The sequence below is a fragment of the Paroedura picta genome, chromosome 7 (genome assembly GCF_049243985.1).
Source record: "Paroedura picta isolate Pp20150507F chromosome 7, Ppicta_v3.0, whole genome shotgun sequence".
NCBI lineage: Eukaryota > Metazoa > Chordata > Lepidosauria > Squamata > Gekkonidae > Paroedura > Paroedura picta.
In genome coordinates, this window is record NC_135375.1 from 103,885,674 (window position 1) to 103,907,707 (window position 22,034).

Sequence of the window (22,034 nt, forward strand, 5' to 3'; positions counted from 1 at the left end):
GGCCCTAGGGGAGGGTTTGCTTCCCCTCACGCTCATGTAGAAAAATGTTCCCCAGGCCCCAGGGCTTGGGGAGCATTTTAAAGGCGAGGGGGGGCTTTAAGACGCTGGGCAAGCCCCGGGGAAGACGCTCCGTGGCTCCAGGAGCCACGGAGCGCCTTCCCCGGGGCTTGCCCAGCGTTTTTAAGGCGGTGACGGGGCTTTAAGACGCTGGGCAAGCCCCGGGGAAGGCGCTCCGCAGCTCCAGGAGCCACGGAGCGCGTTTCCCGGGGCTTGGCGAGCGTTTTAAAGGCGAGCCGTTTTCGGGGCAGGGGCCAGGGAGCCTACCTTCGCTCTCGGCGGCCAGCAAAGTAATGGCCGCTGGAGCGAAGGGAAGCTCTGTTGGGGGGGGGGCGGGTTGGGAGGCGCGGGTTGGGAGGCGCCTCCCAATTGGTTTGTGGCCGGGCAAGCAGCCAATCAGCAGCCGCGCTGCGCGCGGCTGCTGATTGGCAGCTTAGGAGTGGACTGACCAGCAGAGGGCCCAATCGGGAGGCGCGAAGCGCCTCCCGATTGGGCCCTCTGCTTGTCAGTCAAGGGGAAGGGGCCTATCGGCACCCTTCCTCATCCCGGACAGGGCCTGCCCTCGGGGCCCTTACTGTTTTATTTCTTCCGCTCCGCCAAACGGCGCATGGCCCATTTGAAGCCCCCCTAAATTATCCCCAGCAGGCCGATCCTTATGGGACCCTACGACACCCGTGGTCGTGTTCCCCATTCCTTAGGCCTGCTGGGTCCCACGGGAGGGTGATGCTGGTGGAGTCTCTAAGGACATTCATCTCTATTAGAACTCCCACCTTCACCCGCACGGCGCAACAGCCCCCCCCCCCTTTTAGGGCCTGCTGTCTCGAGTGCACCTAGCCTCTTACAGAGGCTCCCGGTAACTTCCGAGCCAGGCATGCAGGCGCGGTCTCCCCAAAGTCAGGATCCACCCTTTCCGAAAACCGCCGGCTGTGACAATTCGCGACACATAACAGAAACACCTGAAAGCACTGTCCTAAATCCAAGGGAGGGAGGGAGGGTGGGGAAAACCACGGGTGAGCAGAGGGCCCAGCGCTGAAGAGGAAGGCCCAGCGGGGCCTCGCGGCTAAATAGGCCTTGACCACGCCCCCCCCCCGCTGCATGTAAGCTGCACCTGCCGAGGGGCGGGAGGAGGCGGGGCAAGTGAGAGCCCACCAGAAACTGCTCCTGGCGGCCCAACCCAGCCGCGTTATTAATGCTGGGCTGCCGTTGAACCTGCAGCCGCCCTTCTTGCTTCCCCTCTTCTTTCTTCTAGTTTTCAGTTTGGATTTTTCTCTCTCCCTTCTTACTTCATCCATTTTTATTTCATTCTCTCCCCTCCTGTCCTTTTTCTTCTTTGGCTTTCTTTCTTTTTCTTGATGTGTATGGCAAATACTTAACAAAGAGTTCTTTAAAAATCACTCCCAACTTTAAAAAGAGCTTCCAACACATCCCACGCTGTCACGAGGGGTGTAAAAAGATGGCTGCGTTTCCGGTGGGAGCACGGTCTGTGGAAATTGTTTCCGGGGGCAAAGAGGGCAGAAGGGGGGGCATGGCGCCATTGTTTACATAGCAAAGTTATTTAATTGATATGCAGATGCTGTTTAGCTTAGAAAGGAAAGTTTTATTTACGGAAGGACATTCCGGATAGGAAAGGTGAGGGGGAGGATAGAGCTCCTACATCTAGCTGGCTCAAGAGAAGAAGGCAGACTGGAAGGATCCGGTAAGAAAAAGGAAATTGCCCTAAGAGTAGCAATCTAGGGACAGACAAAAGGCACACTTAAAAGATAGAAAGGTCCTGAACTCTCTGATCTATCTAACAGCCTTCTTGCTGCCCCCATCAGGGTCTTCCTCTTCCTGGTTAACTTTGTACACCAGACATTGCATACTCCAACAACCATCACTTCCAGGGGGGTATGAGGCACAATGGCAGCACTTCCAGAGTAGGGGGCAGGACCCAGAGGCCAGAGGGCTTGATAGCACCGCTTCCGGCGTCGTTAGGGGGTGTGTGGCATAATTATGATATATCCAGATCAGGGGGCACACGGGGTGGGGCATGACAACAGCGCTTCCGGTGACGTCAAGGGGCATGGTGACATGGTGGCACTTCCGGGGCATGAGGCACGGGGTGGGGCTATCATACAACCATCCTTATCCAGCCATGCCTTAGAGATTCAACCAGAAAAAAAAACTCCAGCCAAAGAGCTCCTTGCCAGAAGCCACGTGCCTTGCTCAGCTCCAATTTCCCTCTAAAAAGCCAAGAAGCGGAAGATTCCCAGTTCTGATAGGACTCAGCAACGCCGCCCTCCCTGCAGTGGAGGCTCAATGTCCCTGCCAGTGGGTGGCCTGCCTGGGCAAGTGAATTCTGAGGCAGGTGCAGAAGGGGCTTCTGGGGTCAAGGTCTGGCCCCAAGGCCTCCACCTGCCCCTCCTTCGGGCCCTTATTTGTCTCCTGGTCGGTGGGGAGGTTTCTTCTCCCCAGTGCCCACCATGTCTCACATGAGAACAGACTCAAACCCCGGTTGCCAATTTCTTCTTGCCATACCTTTGCTAAAGAGAATCGGCATTTTAAACAAGTGGGCAGGTTGGGGGAGGAATGAAGAATAAGAAACAAAGAGCTTCCCATTCTCTTTGGTGTCAGCAGGAACTTCTAATCTGGAAAACTGAGTTCGATTCCGCCCTCCTCCACATCCAGCCAGCTCGGTGACCTTGAGCCAGCCACAATTCTGTTATTGTAGATTTCACAAGGTTCTGTCAGAGCTTTCTCAGGCCCACCTACCTCCTACAGGGTACTGTTGTGGGTAGAGACAGGGATGGCATTTGTAAGCTGCTTTGAGACGCCTTTGCTTAGTGAAAACCGGATTATACATTCTTCTGACCTTTATTACTATAGCATGTAAAGCTATAGGAAGCTTATAGGAAGGGGGGAGAGCATCCTTGTATGACTTGGTTAGAGCGTGGAGAAATATCAACTGCTCCTTAACAAAGCTTTACTACTACTTTACTAATGCTTCACTCCAAGTTGGATAGGGAAGAGAAACACCTGAGACCAAAAACTGAAAATGGGAGGGGGGGGGGAATAGAGGAGACAGAAATGGAATGAACAAACATGTAAAAGAGGGAGATAAACCAAGGGAAAGAAAGGGAAAACAGAAAAGAGGTTGTCTTTTTGCCTGCCTGATCCCAAAAAGACTGTGGACACTTTAAAGATTTTATTGTACCTTGGACAATATAGGTTTGGTTCCGCACTGCAATGTGGACCGCACCAATACAAAAAAATACTCAGAACAAGAAATGGAGAGGGGAGGGTGGGTGCGAGGGTGGGACAATGCTGTAGAAACTATCGAGCCTTTTCTCCTCTATACGGGCCTGTCCCTGGTTGCTCACTGGTTGTTCACCGATAGTACGTGCAATTTAAGGTTGTAAATCCAATTTTGGCAATTCTCCTAATCACAATTTAAAAATGGCCAAAACTCAACTCAGCTACTGGTCAGCCTCGGTATGCTGGCAATGTCATGTGGAGAGGGCTCTAAAAGCAGCCAACATTCAAAGGCTGTCCAGGGGCATATTCCTCATGTGGAAATAGTCTGAGAGTTCCAAGGCACACCTGCATGTGGCTGGGAGAGAACTCCCTGCTTTAAAAAAAAAACAGTATTTTTCATCTCTGGACTAAAAAAATCAGGATTTCTGAATATCATCTGATCTAATAGTATACTGGTACAAGGATCTAGGACTTTTTGGAAATATTGGGGTTTTTTTTTTGAAGACCAATAGATGCAAACTGAAAAATGTTTTCATTTTTGGTTTTTGCACAACTCTTATCTCTGCATTGTCAATGGTTGCATAACAGGTAGTGGTACAACACTTATCTCTAGCATTCAATTTACTTCAGATGCATCTGCATCACTAATCTTCTAGCGTTTAATTTGTGAGTATACCAAAACTTTTACCGTTATCTCAAAGTTATCTGTCCAAGTTTCCATCCTCCATTTGCAGAATTAGACTTGCTCTATGATGCTTTTGCAATATCTCATCCTACACAATCCACCTCTTGCATCTTCTTTGCAACTTCACACTGTCATGCTGAACAACATGCATCAACATTTGCAGTAGGGAATTTACAGTTGTGAGACTCATTCCAGTTGGGCCAGTCAGGTGAGCCCCCCCTACTTCTCAATCCTTAGCAAAGGTTGGGAAATCCCTGGAGAGTTTATGGATGCCGTCTGGGAGTGGAGTATGGGAAGAGAGGTCTCAATGAGGTTTAATGGCATGCAGCTCACCTTCCAAAGCAGCCATTTTCTCCTGGGTAATTGATCTCTGTCCCCGGGAGATAAACAATAGTTCTGGGTGATCTCCAGGCCCCACCTGGAGGCTGGCAACCATAGGCACTCAGACCCATTTCCATCCTCAGCAAAAGACACAGCAGACTGGAATGAACCTGGGTCAGGACAGTCATAAACATTCATGCCTTTAAGCTGCCACCATTCCTCCAATAGCTTTCGCCTCCTTATCTCTGTGGCCATGTCAACAGTGTCTGGCCCCTTTAACAGGGACGTTGCATAGGAAGAGGAGTTTCTGGCCCATAATGCAAGATAAATTTTAAAAACTCTTAAACCCCCAATAAAAGGTGCAGCTGAGAAGATTATTAAGGGTGAGACATCTGCATGCAGAAGCTCACACTTTGAATAAAACTATGTTGGTCTTAAATGTGCCCTTGGACTCAAACTTCCTTTTGGCAGCCCAGTGTCCTCCTAACCCCCGGAGGGTGTCCCTGCAGGAACTGCTTGGTTGGCCTCCCCAGAGAACCAGCTGGAGGTGGCAGTTGGAGGGAGGATTCCAGCTTCCAAGGGGTTGATCCGGTTGCCATGGCTCCCTGCCCTGGGCTCTGAGACCCCCAGAGGGCATCAGGGGCTCAAGGGAGGCCGACCCTGCTCGATCCCACTTGCTTCTCACCTGCCCACAGGGATTTGCTGCCTGCCACCCACTTCCTGTAGGTCAGGGGCAGACCTGGATGCCATTCCTCAGCCTTTGGGGGCCCCAGTTTCTCTCCTCAGGGGAGAAAACCTCCATGTTGTGGGTCAAGGTCTGGCCCCAGGGCCTCCACCTGCCCCTCCTTTGAGCCCTTCTGAGTCCCTTTTGTGGCTCCTGGTGGGTGGGGGTGGCTTCTTGTTCTCAGTGCCCAGCACGTCTCACATGAGAACAGACTCAAAGCTAAGGTGACCAGATTTTAACATTGGTAAAATGGAACACCTTTGACCGGGGGGGTTCTTGATTAAAAATCTGGTCTATATGGAGCAACAAAAAGATTCATAGAACACATAGAAAACAAAAATACTATTGTAATATTTATATTTTAATTTCAGTAGAAGTACAATTTGCCAGGTACCCCCAGATGTCCCTCCCAAAGTGGGACAATCTAGTCTCCTTACTCAAAGCACCATTGCCAATTTCTTCTTGTTGTACGTTTGGTAAAGAGAATGGGAATTTTAAAAAGATGGCAGGTGGGGTAGGAATGACGAATAAGGAACAAAGAGCTTCCCATCTTGCTTGGTGTTATGGATAAGAGCAGCAACCTTGAATCTGAAGGACCTGGTTTGATCACCCCCCCCCCTCCTCCACAGGTGTGTTTCTTGTTCTTGTTCTTCTTGTATGTGTTTTGGGTTGCCACGCCTTCCCTCTGCCTGGGAATCCCTTGTTATTAGCTGTTTAATTTTAAAGGCTCAATTGTTTACTGTCTTCTGTTGGTATATCCTCTCTGTTTGATTTTTCCATACTGATTTATATCACATGCTTTTTCATATGTGGCATGATTTAAAGGTATTGTATTGTGAATTTTTTTTTTTTTTTTTTTTGTGATTCTTGAGCCATCAGTACTTTTGAGTGGGTCCCTCTCTTCTTTCTTGGGCTTTGTTTTGCTGCGAGGTCCCCTTTCTCCCTGATCTCCTTTTTGTTCTTCGTAAGCATTTTCCATCTCCTGGAATGAAACGTGGGAATTAAGTGCCATGCATTGGAGTGGCTGCAGAACAGGAGTGATCGAGGCATCCTCTGGGCAGCTCCCAATCGCAGTCCAGTTGGAGTATTCTGGGCTGCATGGCATTTGCATGGGGTGGCAGCAACGGAAGTGATGGCAACCTTCTAATTGATCATACAGTTGTTAGAAATGGGGTGCAGTTCTGCCTATTGGTTTCCCTTGAGGTTCCCTGAAAGGGGAAGATGCTTTTCATGCCTGCATTTGACCCCTGGTCCCCATCAAGCAGGTGCTAGGTTATTCCCCTGTGGAATGTAGTTTCCAATAGGTCAGCCGGAGGAAGCCTGCAGAAACATACAGATTTATGCTGAGGCTGCGGTCAGCTCAACCTTATCTCTTAACTAAGCACCAAAGATGCCAGGAAGAGAGGGGGAATTAATGTGCAACAGGAAACTTGGAGGCTGGAGGGTCTCCCTGAAGGTAGAAGTTCAAGGACCCTGTCAGCAGCCCCTGAGGTCTGGCTTGATGACTTGATGGCTGTAGGGAGGTCCTGGGAAATGGAACAAGGGGTGGAGAACCCAGGTCATTGGGGCAGGTCACTCTCCCAGTCCCTAAAGAGAAGATATTCAAGACTATGCAATTCTGTTGTTCTTTGAACAGGAGGTTTGGATTTGTTCCCCCTGCATTCATATTTTTATTTTGCTGCAGCCTAATAAAACGCATGAAAGATTATTCTGTTTTGTGTGGTTAGGACCATATTTACAGTAACCTTGAAAAGGCCAGGCAAGGCCCTAGGCTATCCATCTTCAAGGGCAGGCCCACGTAGTGTGTGTTACATTAGTCTAGATTTTTGCCTGATGTGGCTTAGGTCTCTGTCAAGGCAGGGAGTGATCGTCTGGTCCAAGGGCAGAGAGCAGAAGTCCCTTATTGTGGCTCCTCTGTGGCATCTGACCAGGCACAGATGGACATAAGACCCCCACTATAGACAGACTCAGGAGTGGCAGCCCACCCCAAAAAATGGCGGCCCAGGTTCCTGCAGTTTGCCACTGCAAAGGTGCTCCTGGTCTCAAAATGAGCTGGGTGTTCCTCCAGTTTCTTTGTGCTCTGCCTTCTTCTGTGGAACTCATGTGGGATATCCTGTCTTATCCTCACAAGAACCCTGTGAGTTGGGCTGGGAGAAAGTGGCTCAAGTATTCTGACTAAAGCAGCATTTGAACTGAGGTCTCCCCAAGTCAGTCTCAGGAAGACTCTCTGGTGTCCTCCAGTTCTTGCCTCACTCAGTTGAATGTCAAGAACCTCATTCCTGGAGGGAGGAGAGGAAGTCTGGAAATAGGGGAGAAACAGCTGGGACTCAGGAGGAGGATGGGGCTGAGATGCCCCATAGCGACCAATGGAGAGGCCCTGAGAGAGCACCAAAACCCCAACAGCCTTTTCTGGAGGGCTCTGGGGAGAACAGCTGAGACACAACTTGTGGATCTGTGCAGTGCTGCTGATGGCTATTTCTACATGCCCCCCTCCCGCCCCCTGATCAACCACACTGATTAGCACGTGCATCTTTAATGTACTTCTGGGCAGCTCATACTCCTCCCTTCTTTGGAGCCTCCTGGGAGAAAGAAATACCCTGATGCTGACTTTCAGTGTTGCTGCTGAGGGGGCCTCCAGGGACCCCCATTCTGTATCTGTCCCCCACATCTCTGCCAGTGAAAGAATCAAAGTGTTACCCGAAATGGGTCCCTCTTAGGGAATTCTGGGGAATATTGGAAGAGGTTGGGTTTTCATCTGTAACACACCGCGAGCAGGCTTGCTGGGAGCAGCGGGAAATAAATCTATTAAAATAAATAAGATCTTTCCTACTGATGTATTATGGGATCCATTCCCGGAGAGAAACCCTTTAAAATAATGATGGCCATTAATTTACACTCAAGGAGATTTATTTGGAGAAAATATTGAGACCCATTCAAAACTCAAACAACAATAAAAACGTATAGGTTCCTAAGAAAACAAGGGGGCAGATGAAGGAATGTTGGGTATTATTAGTATTGACCTGATCCAGAAGAGAAGCGGGGGGGGGGGGTTCCAGAGAGGCAGCCTGCATAACAGGCCAGGTTTCATGGGACAGCAGCACAAAGAGGGTGGGTTTCTGCTCCTTTTTGATAGCCCGTGTGTATCTGGAGGGCAGGGGACAGGTCAGGAAGCCCAGACAGGATTCAGACGAGAACTGTCAGACGTACCTCTGGGGTGTTAAATTAAATCTTTTCCTTGATTATCCTCTGACATTAAATTAAGGTTCACAAGCTCAGCCGTGGAACATCCAGGCTCTGCTTTGGGGTCACTGGGCTTCACTCACTGGCCTGGCTCTGCCCACTGCCATGCTTGGATGGCAAATGCATCAGACCAGCCAAGTCGACAGAAGCCCTCCCGCAGAAGGCACCAAAACGCAATTCAAGGATGTGCTGGAGAAACCGGTAGGAGTTGGGGTTCTCCAGTTTCATTTCCTTCTCCCTTTCAAGGCACTTTTGTGTTTGTGCAGAAAATTAAATGGGGGCTCCCCAAGGCAATGGACATGGAGGGAGGAGGACTATGCCAGCAAGGCTGAGCAAAAAGGCACAAGGAATGAAATGGACACCGAATGATGAAGGCATTAGAAAAAACACTGTATTGATAATACTTTTATTTATTTCATACTTTGATCTGCTCTCTGCCCTCTCCCTGTGGACTCAGGGCAAATTACATCAAGGTACGGATTGAGAGAGGCCACTTGGTGTGATGGCATCAGATCAGCTCCCCTCTTGCGTGGCTGGGCAGGCCATGAGCTAAGCTGGTGAGTCTTCCAGCAGCCCCAGGCAGGCCTGCTCAGCCTAGCAGTGAGATCCCCACCCAGCTGGGGAGGGGGCAGGGGATGTGGCCTGCAGGATGCCTGTCTGAGCACAGAGGGAAAGAGGCTTCACTGGCAGGTCCTGATTTGACTTCTTCACATGGCATTTTTGGCCATTGGTTCTGGCCCCATCCTGCTTCAGTTTATTCCCTGATCTCTGCATGCATATTGGAGGGCCTATACATTTGCTTTTCATTTCTTCCCCAGCCCCCCTCCCCCGCCCAGTTCTCTTAGAAGCCAGTTCTGAGTCTGATTTTTCCTGGACTGTACTGTTACTGTTTGTTTTCCTTGTCCTAGAAATTCCCCCCCCCCCAGGCCCTCCTCCTGCACCTCTGGCCACTCTAAAGATGAGTAGTCATTTTTAAGTTTCTTTTTTAAGGCACTAAAACCTTGATTTGGTATGCCCTATTGGAATGCTTGGTCAGTCGTGTTCTTTAATTTCTCAGTGCATAATTTTTTATAGTCGCTATCCCAGGGGTCCCCAAATTACGGCCCATGGGCCACATCTGGCCCGCTGAGGACATTTATCTGGTTATCCAGCCCGCCGGGTGCTTTTTGCTGCCTCTGCTTGTCCTGCTTAGAGGCGACTCCCTGCAGTGCGCATGCTGGAGTGTGAGCCGCTCTCTCTGACTCGCTTTCTTCTCCCTGTCTCTTGACTCTTCCTCTCAATCTCTGATGTGATTGGAGGAATCGGGCGCTTGCCTGTGCAAAACCTGCCGCTGCCCGAGGATTGAGGAAAGAAGAAGGTAGAATTTTTTGGTAAAGTTAGGCGAACCTTTTTTTTTTTAGTTGGTTAGTTGGTTGGGGGTGGTTTCTAGGGGGGTTGCATCACAATGATACTGCAAATAGTAAGTGTTCAGGGATAATGCAAATGGTCAGTGCTCATAGGAAATGCAAATGGTCACTGTTCACTGTTATGTCATGGGGGCCTCAAACTGGTAATCTGCCTAGGGCCCCATGTGTCAAGTGCAGCAAGAACTCACAACAAGCTTCTATGAAAAGAAAGCGTTTTATTGAGAAGTTAGTTCAGACACCTAAACTTGAGAAGTCAATTCTGCCAGCCGTTACATTTGTAGACCCTTTTCAATAGGATTCTCCCACCCAAAACTTGAAGGTTCCCAAGGGAGGGGGGAGAGGAGCACCAGGTGCAATAACCAGGGAGTGTTACTTCTCGCACGTCCTTGGGAAACCCGGCGCCCACTGACAAGATAACTACTTTTGTTACACAGAGCAGGCCTTGCTGGCCGGTTCAAAAGACATATAGTTCATAGCAAATCATGATAGCAGGGTACAGCAGACAGGTTTCGATTTCAGGCAGGCAGATAAAAATATAGAGGGTCGAGGTTACATAGAGACCCAAAAGCGAAAGGTAAAATGCTGGCTAAGCAAACATGGAGAAACCCAGGCCAATCTAATAATTCATGGCAGCGAGCAGGCACTGATCCTGACATTCCTCCGTTCCAAAAAGGACCCCCCACCCTTCAACCCGCATCCACTGGTCTAGGGCACAAAGGAAAGGCACGATGGAAAGCGCGGAGTAGCCACGGGGCTCTCATGTCTGTGGCTTCCACCCACTCCCTATCCCCCATGGGAAAGTCTTTCCACTCCACGAAGTACTGAAGTGCACCCAGGAGTCCAGGACTTTATCAACTTCATAGTAGGTGTCCTTATCGATGAAAACAGGAACAGGCGTCGAGCGTGGAGGATGCCAAGCGTCCGGCAAAGGGGCACGTTTCAGCAGACTGGAATGAAAAACGGGGTGCACATTCCTATAAGTCTTAGGCAAGGCTAGCTCAACGGTCACATCATTAATCAGTCTGGTAATTTGAAAAGGCCCCACATATTTGGGCCCCAACTTGCAAGATTGCTGTTGACAGCGGAGGTTTTTTGTAGACAAGTAAACCTGATCCCCCACAGCCCAGGATGGGTTAGCTGTCCATTTCTTATCAGCTTGGGCTTTGTAAGCCTGTTTGGCCTCCTCCAGGCAAGAGACAATGGAGGGCCAGGCCTTGGAGATTTCACTCGCCCATTTTTGTACATCCGGAGCATCAGGGGACGCAAGTTTCCAAGTGGGCACAGCCAGCAGGTCTGTGCCATAGACAACCTGGAAAGGAGAAACCCCTGTAGAGGCATGAACCCCATTATTGTAAGCAAACTCGGCCACCGGGAGCAGCGAGACCCAGTCATCCTGTTGGTGATTGATAAAGCAGCGGAGATACTGTTCCAGTATTTGGTTTACTCTTTCAGTTTGGCCGTTTGACTCTGGATGGTACCTGGAAGTCAGGGCTTGCTCCACTCCCAAGAGTCTCAAAAGCTCCCGCCAGAACTTGTCAACGAACTGGGAGCCCCGATCCGAGAGCAGCCTCCTAGGAATTCCATGTAGGCGATATACGTGGGTGACAAATAAGGATGCCAGTTTGGCTGTTGAGGGCATCCCACCACATGGCATGAAGTGGGCTTGCTTGGAGAAAGCATCCACCACCACCCAAATCACGTTTTTCCCATGACTGAGGGGCAGGTCGGTTATAAAGTACATAGTAACATCCGACCACGGGCATGAAGGAGTGGGCAACGGGTGTAATAAGCCCCTTTTCTTTCCCCCCATGGGCTTAGAAGTTAAACATACAGGGCACCCCTGAACGTATTTCTCCACGTCCACACGCAGAGAGGGCCACCAATAATGCCTCCGGACCAGATGCAAAGTTTTCACGAAGCCAAAATGCCCGGCTGACTTGGAGTCGTGGCACAATTTCAGGACTTCCCCCCGGGCACCTTTCGGGACATACAATCGATTGTCTTTCAGGAACAGGCCCCCCTTCCCCTCCAGGGAGGAGCGTAGCGCTGCGAACTCCTCGTCCACCAGGACGTCCTTCTGGGCCCAGTCCCCAGGGATGGGAATCCCTTCCTTCGCCTTGCTGCGCGTCATGGCTAACTGGGAGGGCGTGAAAACTGTGTCCACCAATGGGTCGCGCTTGCTGTTGTACTGGGGGAGGCGTGACAGCGCGTCTGCCAAGAAGTTCAGTTTCCCTGACAGATGCTTGAGAGTAAAGTCGAACCGAGAGAAAAACTCCGCCCACCTCATCTGCTTGGCGGAGAGGGAGCGGGGCTGCTTGAGGGCTTGTAAGTTTTTATGATCCGTCCAGACCACGAACGTGAGGTGAAAAGTTCCTTCAACTTGTCAAAAGCCCCCTGACAGAGTGGGGACCATTTCAGGGGGGCCCTAGGCCGCGCGGTCGCTTTCCCCCCATCTTTGGTTTTTAACAAGTCAGTTAAGGGGAGGGCCACTTTCATGAAATTGGGGATGAATGTTCTGTAAAAGTTCGCGAACCCCAGGAAACTCTGGAGCTGTTTGCGTGTTTTTGGGGGTTCCCAAGCCAACAAGTCTTTCACTTTCCCCGGGTCCATCTCAATCCCCTCACTGGAAACCCGGAATCTCAAAAACTCCACCGAGTGGCGGTAGAACTCGCAATTGGACAACTTGGCAAACAGCTGGTGCCTGCGAAGCCGCCGCAGCACCTCCCGGACCGGTGACACAGTGACACATGCTCAGCCAGGTTATCAGAATACACCAAAATGTCATCAATGTACACCAGGGCTCCTTGATACAATAAATCATGCATAATTTCATTAATTTCATTAATCATGTTGATGAACACGCCCGCAGCGCTGGCGAGGCCAAACGGCATGTCAGTGCACTCAAACTGTCCCAGGGGCGTGTTAAAAGCAGTCAAGTACTCATGCTCCTTCTTAATCCGCACTCGGTAATAGGCCTCCCGCAAGTCCAACTTGGTGAATATTTTCGCCCTCCCCAAATGTCCCAATAAATCCTTGATGAGAGGCAAGGGGTAGGCATTACAGGTGGAAACTACATTCAACTCCCAGTAGTCTGTGCAAAGGCGCAAGGAGCCGTCTTTCTTTTTCACGAAAAGGACCGGCGCTGCCAGCGGGGAGGTGGCGGGTCTGATGAAACCTCGCGCCAAATTCTTATCAAGGAAGTCCCTCAGCTCTTGCATCTCACGGGGACTCATGGAGTAAAGTTTGGCTTTAGGGAGCGGCTCCCCCTTCTTGAGCTCGATCGCACAATCAGTTCTGCGATGGGGGGCAGCAGATTGCACTCAGCTTCAGCAAAGACGTCCCCAAAGTCCCGATACCCCTTAGGCAGCCCAACATCCCTCACTTCCGCCACCGCCGCTGTGACGGATTCAGGGCCAGGCGGCTCGGGCCACCAGTGTCGTTTGCAACCGGGGGCCGCGAATTTCACTGAGCCCGTTTTCCACTTTACCATGGGGTCATGTTCCCATAGCCAATCCAGCCCCAACACACATGGGAAAGCCGAGCGGGGGGGCCACCAACGGCTGGATTCGCTCCCAATGTTTGTCAATGTCCAGTTCTATGGGGAGCGTTTTATCGGTGGCCTCCCCCCCTGGGGTGCATTTCCCATACAATTGGGCAATGTGTAAAGGTTTCTCCAACGGCTCTTTACCCACCCCCAAAGTCTCGGCCATCGAAGGGCTCACCAGAGTTTTGGTGCAGCCCGAGTCCACTATGCATTGTACCCCCACTCGCTTCCCCGAGCCTGGTTCAGAAAGGGTGGCTGGCAGCAGTACTAAAGGGGAGTCACTCACCGAACGTTTGCCCCTGACCGGGACCTGCTGGCGGGGCGCTCTTACAGCAGGTCACCTTCGTTTCCTGACTGCTCACTCGAATTCGATTCTCCCACCGGGCTGCTATCGCTCAAGTCCAGGGTGGACAGGGCGGTGCTCGCCGGGGCCAACAGAGACCGAACGACTTTCTTGGGCGCAGGTTTCTTGGAACTTGCCATGCTGCGGGTGGTGGTGCTCCCTTTGGGATGAACTTCCCCTGCAGCCACTGCCGCCTTCTTCGCAGGGCACTGTGCTAGGAAATGCCCGGCTTGGCCACAACCCAGGCACAGTCCCTTCTAACGACGGCGTGCCCGCTCGGTGGCCTCCACTTTTCGCTTCGGCGCTGGCTTCTTGGGGGAGGAGGTCTTCGGGGCCGCTTTTCCTTTTCCGCCACCCAGACATGCAGCTAGCATCAGGCGATGCTCCACGTCTCCCGCCAAGCGTACCCAGCCCATCACGGTCTTCGGGTCGTCCAGGTGCAGACACTTCCGAGCTAAGCTTTCTGACAGCCCCTCCCAGAATGCTTACACTTGTTGGGGCTCGGTCCACTCCGGCACCGACCCCGCCAGCTTCCGGAACTCCCAGGAGTATTGGGCCACTGTCTGTGACCCTTGCTTGATTGCCTTGAGTTTATTTTCCTCCGTCTCGCACTCGAACGGGTCCACATACATCTGACACAATGCCCTCATGAAGCGGTCGTAGCTCCTCACGGCCCTAGGGTTGTAGCAGTAGAGATCGATGAACCACTTCGCTGCTTCCCCATCAATGCAGTCGCCCACGAAGCGAATGCACTCAGCATCATCCTGGAAGGTAAACCCCACATCCATCATGTAGGCTTGGAGGTGAACCAGAAACCCCGGGAAGGCGGCTGGATCCCCGGTGAACCAAGTCTTAAACCTATAGGCCCGGTGAATTTCTGCACCCCGGAGCTGAGGAGGCAACCGGCCCGGTGGGGCATTGGCCCAATCTTGAGCCGCTCCTCGAGGCCGTCCGGGCCCCCTGTCTCTCGGGCGCGCTCCGTGTCCTGCTCCTGCTGCTCTTCTATGGTGAGCAGAGATGACAGGACTGTGTGTGAGGGGAAACCCAGACTCCCCTCTTGGTTTGTGAGAAGGCTGACCACACTGTCTGAAGATGCAGAGTTACCCAAAGGAAAGGCATCCATGGATCCTGAAGAGCCCCACTGAAGGCTCTGTGGCCACCACCAGGGAGCAGAACATGAAGCCAACTGACAGGGGGGTGAGCATCCCGACTTAGGAGACACCACTGGCAACAGCAGAGAGGGGCTGAAAGGGATGAGGAGTGGCCAGCATGGCCTGGCCCATGTGAGCAGGTCCTTTGACCCCTCACCAAACTCACCTTTGTAACAGGAGGGGTTATCCCTGAAGAAGACACAGATCCGGTTGGCAGGAGGGGTGGGGGCTGGCTTCCAAGGGATGGGCCCCAGCCATTCAGTTTGCCCCACAGATCCACTGTAATGAGCCACCACCTGGGGGAAGGAGAGGCCAGATCCTGATCACTAGTCCAGGCTGCACCTTCCTCCACATCTGTTGCACCTTCTCAGAATCCCATCCATATTCAAAAGCTTGGAGGCCCAGATGTTTCACCACCCCCAAGACCCCCAATCCCATACAGGGTTTTTGGCACATGCAAACCAATGCTGAGACCCAGTGAGGCTGTGTGGGGCCTACCATGAACAGCACTCCCCAGTCCACAAACACACACCTGGTATTGTCCACTCTCCACATCTGCCATGCTCCATAGGTAAAAATCAGTTTTTCTTCTATTGGATTCAGTGATGCTCACCATCCCAGTGACACCTGGATGGGGGAGGACAGGGAGGGAGGTGCACGTCACTTCTGCTAGGCTCCTGGCACCAGTTGCCCCTCATGAATCACGGGTGAGATTCTCTGCTCTGGAGGGGGGCTCCTCAATACAGACAGACCCCTCTTCTCTCCCTCCCACCTGCTTCCCCATGGCCTGATATCTCTCAGTCCAAGCCATCCACCTTTTATCTCAAGTTTGGCGTAGTGGTTAGGAGTTTGATTCCCTGCTTCCCCGCATGCAGCCAGCTGAGTGGCCTTGGGCCAGTCACAGCCCTGATAAAGCTGTTCGGCCGAGCAGTAATATCAGGGCTCTCTCAGCCTCACCTACCTCTGTTGTGGGGAGAGGAAAGGGAAGGGGATTGAAAGCCACTATGAGACTCCTTTGGGTAGAGAAAAGTGGGGTATATGAAACAACTCTTGTTTTTCTTCTTCCCACCTTCCCCCTGCCCCACATTTCCTTTACAGACTCCCCATCCTCCACCCTACCACCACTCTTTCCCTTCCCATTACTAACTGATCTCATGGATTTTCAGGCTCCTCATCTTCTCCAGGATGAGGCTAGTATTCCGCTTGGATCCACCTTCATGCAGCGTCTCCATCAGTGCCCTGATGTATAATAGCAGCCCATCATGGAAGTAGCTGGCCACCAGGTTCTTGTGCTACAGACAGACAGACAGACAGACAGACAGACAGACAGACAGACAGACATTAAGGAATCCTGTCATCCCCCTCACCCAACTCCACCTTCCTGTAGGTACCACTTAGACTTCGAAAACACGGGTAGGGGACCTTCTAGAAACAGCTGTGGTGGGGGAGCTATAAGAGGCAGGTGGTGACCAATGGAGGTGGGTCTGCACTATCTGGTAGCTGGTCCCAAATTGGTTCAGACCAGCAGCTTTTCTGTCAGAGGCTGGGAATTGGGGGGCCGACCTTGGTCCAAGTTGGTTTGGCAGCAGCCCTGCCTAAGAAAGGGGGCCTGGGGTGCTTCAGGGCCAGTTCCCTAGATGCAGTCAACCCCTCTTCCACTTATGTACTGGAAAACACCCACTTTCCAGCAAATCCCCCCTTTCAGACTGTATGATATGGGGCAGGATCAGTGACAACAATGGATAAAGGAGACAAAGGATAGTCCAGATCTGCAAAGCAACTCTGCATCACCCCAAGAAGGCAGGGCAGAGTATAGTGGGAAGGGGAAGGGAATATGGTGGGTTTGAAAAGGGGGCAAAATTCAGCCCCAAGGCCGATCCCTGGCCCATAGAAGTCTCTCGGCTCCATCCAGGCACCTCCACCGAGAAAGGACCGCCAGGAAAAGGGCCTCACAAAACCAGCCCTAGTTGGCCGAGCCAGCCCTGGGCTCCAGGGGCTCAGCACTAGGTGCCCCATCTCCAAAGCTTTGCCCCCAGCCAAACGGAAGACCCTACAGGGAGCAGAAGAAGCCCTGCCTTTGCACCAAGGAATGGAGTTCAGCCCTTCTTCCTCTGGAGTCATTAGAAACACACAGCATTCCAGGACACATGAGAGAGAAAACACTTTCAGGACAGTAACCAATAAAGCAAGGCAGAAAGGAGCAACAATGTTTGTACCAAGGGAGCCTCTTGACCTGGCCCTAGCAAGCCCACCCAGGTAACCAGCCTGCAAGGGGAATCCACGGCTGCCTCCTCCCACCCCAATCAGGGCATCTCCTGTGGTTGTTTCTTCTTCATGGAAGGAGATTTCCCAGGCTGAGGTGAGAAGGGAGGTTTGCCCCCAAATGCTGGCTGATCTCTCTTTTCCCAAAAGGCCCTGTATTCCATCCCATAATAACATGAAGGAGAGGAAGAAAACAGGCAGGGGAGGGTGGATTTACCCGAGAGTCATTGAGTGACACTCCAAAGTCCCTCTGGGCACGCAGGATCAGCTCGCTTTGGAAGCGCTGGTATTTGGGGGTTTGGGGCTGATGGAAAGTGATGATCAGCACCTTCTGCAAGTGGAGAAAAAGGGAGGGGAGCAATTAGAGGCTCAGGTGGGGGGGCTTCAGGGAGGACGTAAGGAGAACCCAGCAGGATCAGGCAACTGGTTGATCTATTCCAGCATCCAATCTCAGAGAGTGCCCAATGAGTTCTAGTAGTAAAGGGGTACACATATTATAATGAGCATAACCACGCCTACCACCTTGCATATTAATGAACCTATTTGCATAACCACGCCCCCTGACATCACCGGAAGTGGCGTCATCATGCCTCACCCCGTGCCCCATGCCCCAGAAGTGCCGCCATGTCACCACGCTCCTTGACATCACCAGAAGCACCGTCATCATGCCCCACCCCATGCACCCCCTGACCCGGATGTGCCGGCATTACACCACACACACCCCTGATGACCTCTGAGCCAGGAGGAAGGGATGGTTGAATGAGGTGGATGCCCAGCAACCATTAACCAACCTCCTCCCGGGGAAGGGCTTTGAGGGGCCAGGCACCCACCCTTCTGGCTGGGAGGGAGGGGAACTAGGACCACCTCGAGCCCATGTCAACAGGCGGGTGGATGTGTGGGGGGTTTCACTCTATACCTCGTGCCCTGCCAACCCTCTGTTCTTTCAGGTGGAATAAAAGCTGTGGCCTTTTCTGTTGCCAAACACAAAGCAGGAGTCACGTCTTCTTTGGCTGCACGATCACAGTCTCCTTTGGCCACACTACCACCCTGCCAGTCAATAAGCAGACAGCAACTTTATTCAGGATACATTAGAGAACCCAAGGCCTGTCAGAATCTTTCAGTTTATCACCTGGCATAAATAAAACCTGGACTGGAGCTCGTCCAGATTCTAGTGTCCTTGATTAGCCTAAAGCATCCATGATAAGGATCTGTCCGGCCACTGTTTAAAGCCCGCCAGTGGTCCTTTATGACAGTGGTCCCCAACCTTTCTGAGGCTGGGGACCGGCAGGGCTGCGGGCCGTGCCCGCGCATTGCGCATGCCCTCGCCAGGTGCCCAGGCAAGAGTCCTGCCCCTTCCCCCCCCCCGGCCCAGACTTCTGGACTTGCCTGGAAGGCTTCACGGAGGCCTCCTGAATCCGGGCTCTCTTTGCTCTGCCAGGGCTTGCCTGTCTCGCGGTACCCCACAGCTTCCAGGCTTTCCCCCAAAAGGTCCAGGTAGATGAAGACATAATCACCATTGGTCATGTTCTGAGCTTGTGCCAGGCGCATCATCTGCTGGAACATCTCTGGGGACCCATGGATGTAGGCCACTGAGGAGAAACCACACCGGCCAGAGGAGCATGGGTCAGACACAAGCATGGAGTGGAATCCAGGCCACTGGGCAGAGAGGGGCAAGGTGCCCATCAGCCGCGCTGCAGCCCAAGGTTGGACTCAAGAGGCTGCCCAAGAAGCTCTGCAAGGTCATGGCAGGGAGGTCCTTCCTTGGCCTCTTTGTGCCCTCTTTAATTGCTCTTTGAAGCCATGGCCATTTTTAATAGCCTATAATTAATTGCAGTAGCAGAAAGACACGGCCTGGGGAATTAAGGGCCGAGTCTGGGACTTTGCAAGGAGGAAGGGGAAAAACCATCAGGAAGCCAAGAAGCTGCATGAGGCAAGCAGAAGACTGGACAGTCAGCCTGGAACGTCCCCAGTGCCCTGCGCAGGCCCATGCAATTCAATAGATGCAGGTTAAGCCCCAAAGTATGCACAGGACAAGCCTTGAATAGATGGGGGAATAGCAGGGAGAACTCTGGAAGGTCATGGGCTGGCAGGGAACTCAGGCCCACGGGATGAAGGTTCAGGGACAGGGAGTCGTGTCACCCGTAGATCTCCTGGCCTGGTTTGATATTATTGCTCACCAATTTCATTTGGAGATCCAAACTATGGTAGTAAAAAGAAAAGAAACCATTTCTTTACATAAGGAGCTGCAATGGGATGGGGGGGGGGGGTTCCAGCCGTTCCCAGGGGGAAATCCAGATCCTTCCCCCTGGATGCATTACAGAGTTTCTGGATCAGACTGCCTCAGTCCCAGGAGATGATTAAGAGCCTGGGACGGTGCCAGGACCGCCTCCCCGGGCCCCCAGCCTCCCTTCTCTCCTCCCCCCTCCCGCTGCCCTCCAGGCCGGCCCTTCGCTTTCCGGGACGGGGGGGAGAAGCGCAGGCAGGGAGCGATGCCTCAGCCGTCCCGCGTGGGGATCCGCTGCTGCCGCCGCCCCGGACTCCCCGCCCACCTCCCCGGGTGGCTCCTGCCGGGCGGGCAGCGGGGAGAGGCTCCGTCTGGCGGACTCACCTCGTGCACGGGCTCGGATGGAGCGGAGAGCCTCGTCCAGCCCATTGCCGAGGTCGAAGAAGTACTCCTTGCCCGACAACCGGGCCAACGGACGGAGCCACCATAGGAAGAATCGCTGGAAGTCCGGGGCCTGGCGGCTGGAGGCGAAGACGAAGCGGGGAGTCCAGTTGAAGCGCCCGTTCAGCTGCTCCAGAAAGGCCGGGAGCGGCAGGTACTCCGCCTCCCACGCGAACTCACTGGCCGAGAGGAGGGGCAGCCGCCAGCGCCGGGCCCAGGCCCTCGCCGGGTCTCCCGTGTGGTCGCAGCCCAGCCCGAGCAGCACGTCGGGGTCCCGGGAGAGCTTCAGCTTCAAACTGTTCTCCAGCGCCGATTCCTGCGAGCAGGTGCCGTCCTTGTCCGCCGGGGCGAAGGCGATGTGGACGGCGAGGCTGGCGTTGCGCAGCTCCGGCTCCAGCGCCTCCAGGGCCAGCTCCAGGGCGGGCGCCACCCGCGGCCAGGCCCAGGCATAGCTCACGTTGCGCCCGGGCACGACCACCCCCACGGTCACCTCCGACGGGGCGGCCGGGGCGGCGGAGGGCAGCAGGAAGGCAGCCTGCAGGAGGAGCAGCAGCGGCGGTGGGGAGGCCATGGGGGCTCTGGGCGCCAACCTCCTTCACCCGCGAAGCCGGAGCCTCTCTGGCCGCCCCCCCCCGCCCCCTCGGGGAAAAGGCCCTCCTGCCCCTCCCTCTGGACGCCGGTCCGGACGGGTTTTCAGACCCGAACAACCCAAAAGGACATTCATTGGCTGTGGCACTTCCTACTGCCCCTTTAAGGCATCCCCTCCCCTCCCCAGTTCACCCCCAGTTCCTCCTCCTTGCAGAGCAGATCACAAGGGAAAGGGCTCCTCTGAGGGACTTATCCAGAGGAATCTAGAAAGAGGGTTCCAGGGACAGAAGCCCAGACTGCATATAAACCCACCCAGTAATGGAGGGAAACTGGCAGGCCAGAGGAGCCTTGCTGTGGCAGGCAGGCAGGCAGGCACATCGGAGGGCACCCACGCTGAGGAGTCTGAGGGGAATCTGAATCAGAAGGCAGGACTCCCAGCCTCCCAATTGTCTGTGCCTCAGGGAAACAGGAACATTTCTTAGGATTTTTAATTTCAAAAAACAAAGTAATTTATACACTGCTACCCTAACCATCCTCAGTTAGAGGCACCTGACATAGTTGCATCTCAGGTCCCTTCTCATCCAGACTTCCAAGAGTCTTAACATTCTTATTCCACATCGTGTTAGTCACAGTGCCTCAGTGAACCACTTCCACCTCTTGGCCCCTGTGAGCAGTTCTCCCCAGAGCCCGTCCAGAAAAACCATTTGGGGGGGGGGGGTTCTTGCTCCCTCAGAAAGTGGGAGAGGGGATTGGGGCCCCCTCCTGGGAGCTCTGCCTGAATGTCTCTCGGTTGGTGGCTACAGGACATCTCTGTCTCCCCTTCCTTCTAAACAAGACCAAGGACAATAAAGAGAGAGAATTTTTTAAAACAATCAAACAGCTAACAGCAGGGAATTTGTGTTGTGGGCAGATGGTGAAGGGATCAGGGCCTCCGACCGGCAGGCGCTCCTCCTTCTGCCGTTCCTCCGAGGGCTCCTCAGGGTGCCTGACTCCTCACACTGCGGGAGAGAGCCACACAACAGCAACAGGCAAGGAGCAGACATGGAGCCCAACACTTCTGTGTCCTCGTAATATTACAAACATCCCAACTTGGCAGAGGACAAAGGGAGGGTTGTGGACTCAGCAAGGCCCCAGCCTCCATCGGGCGTGACCGAAGACAGCCCAAGGCCTCCAGAAGACCATGTGGATGGGAAGCCTCCCAAACCCACCCATTGAGTGCATATTTGTCTGAGAAGACACTTTGGAAAAATTAACTCTCAAAACGATCATACCATCTAGCATTAGCTATCATACAACCATCCTTATCCAGCCATGCCTTAGAGATTCAACCAGAAAAAAAAACTCCAGCCAAAGAGCTCCTTGCCAGAAGCCACGTGCCTTGCTCAGCTCCAATTTCCCTCTAAAAAGCCAAGAAGCGGAAGATTCCCAGTTCTGATAGGACTCAGCAATGCCGCCCTCCCTGCAGTGGAGGCTCAACATCCCTGCCAGTGGGTGGCCTGCCTGGGCAAGTGAATTCTGAGGGAGGTGCAGAGGGGCTTCGGGGCTGACCCTTCTATTATCCGCCGGGGAGGGCAGAGGAGCCCATGCAGGGAGTGGGCGAGATGGTGTAGACTAGGCATGAAGGATGCAGATGAGCTTATGTAATGAGTATTATTTGCTGAGGCTCAGTGTTTGTTCTGGTGAGGGGACCTGCTCTCTTTTTAGGGATTAAGGTCATCTAGCAGTTCTAATATGAGCCTGGGGCCTGCCTCTTTTTCTTGATTTGTCTTAGAAATGGTATATCACAAGGAGAAGATGTCATTTTGACCTCCTGA

General features: G+C 53.0%; 1 protein-coding gene across 3 annotated transcripts in view; it reads right to left on the minus strand.

The window, feature by feature from the left end:
• LOC143841497 (atrial natriuretic peptide receptor 2-like) overlaps nt 1-20,319 on the minus strand; it is a 53,164-nt gene extending 32,845 nt beyond the window's left edge. Inside the window, exons 1-8 of one of the 3 annotated variants that reach the window (XR_013232704.1) lie at nt 19,576-20,270; nt 18,354-18,556; nt 17,185-17,298; nt 15,853-15,997; nt 15,238-15,332; nt 14,872-15,001; nt 13,498-14,318; nt 9,863-10,614 (exon numbers count right to left, since the gene is read on the minus strand). Coding sequence is in view for 2 of the 3 variants with exons in the window: in XM_077345870.1 (XP_077201985.1) it covers nt 10,607-10,614; nt 14,872-15,001; nt 15,238-15,332; nt 15,853-15,997; nt 17,185-17,298; nt 18,354-18,556; nt 19,576-20,203 (1,323 nt within the window). In the remaining variant the exon portion in view is untranslated. Of the gene's footprint in view, nt 1-9,862; nt 10,615-13,497; nt 14,319-14,871; nt 15,002-15,237; nt 15,333-15,852; nt 15,998-17,184; nt 17,299-18,353; nt 18,557-19,575 lie in introns of those variants that run through there. The other 2 variants (XM_077345870.1, XM_077345872.1) reach the window with 2 other exon arrangements.
• Between the last annotated feature and the right edge of the window lie 1,715 nt (nt 20,320-22,034).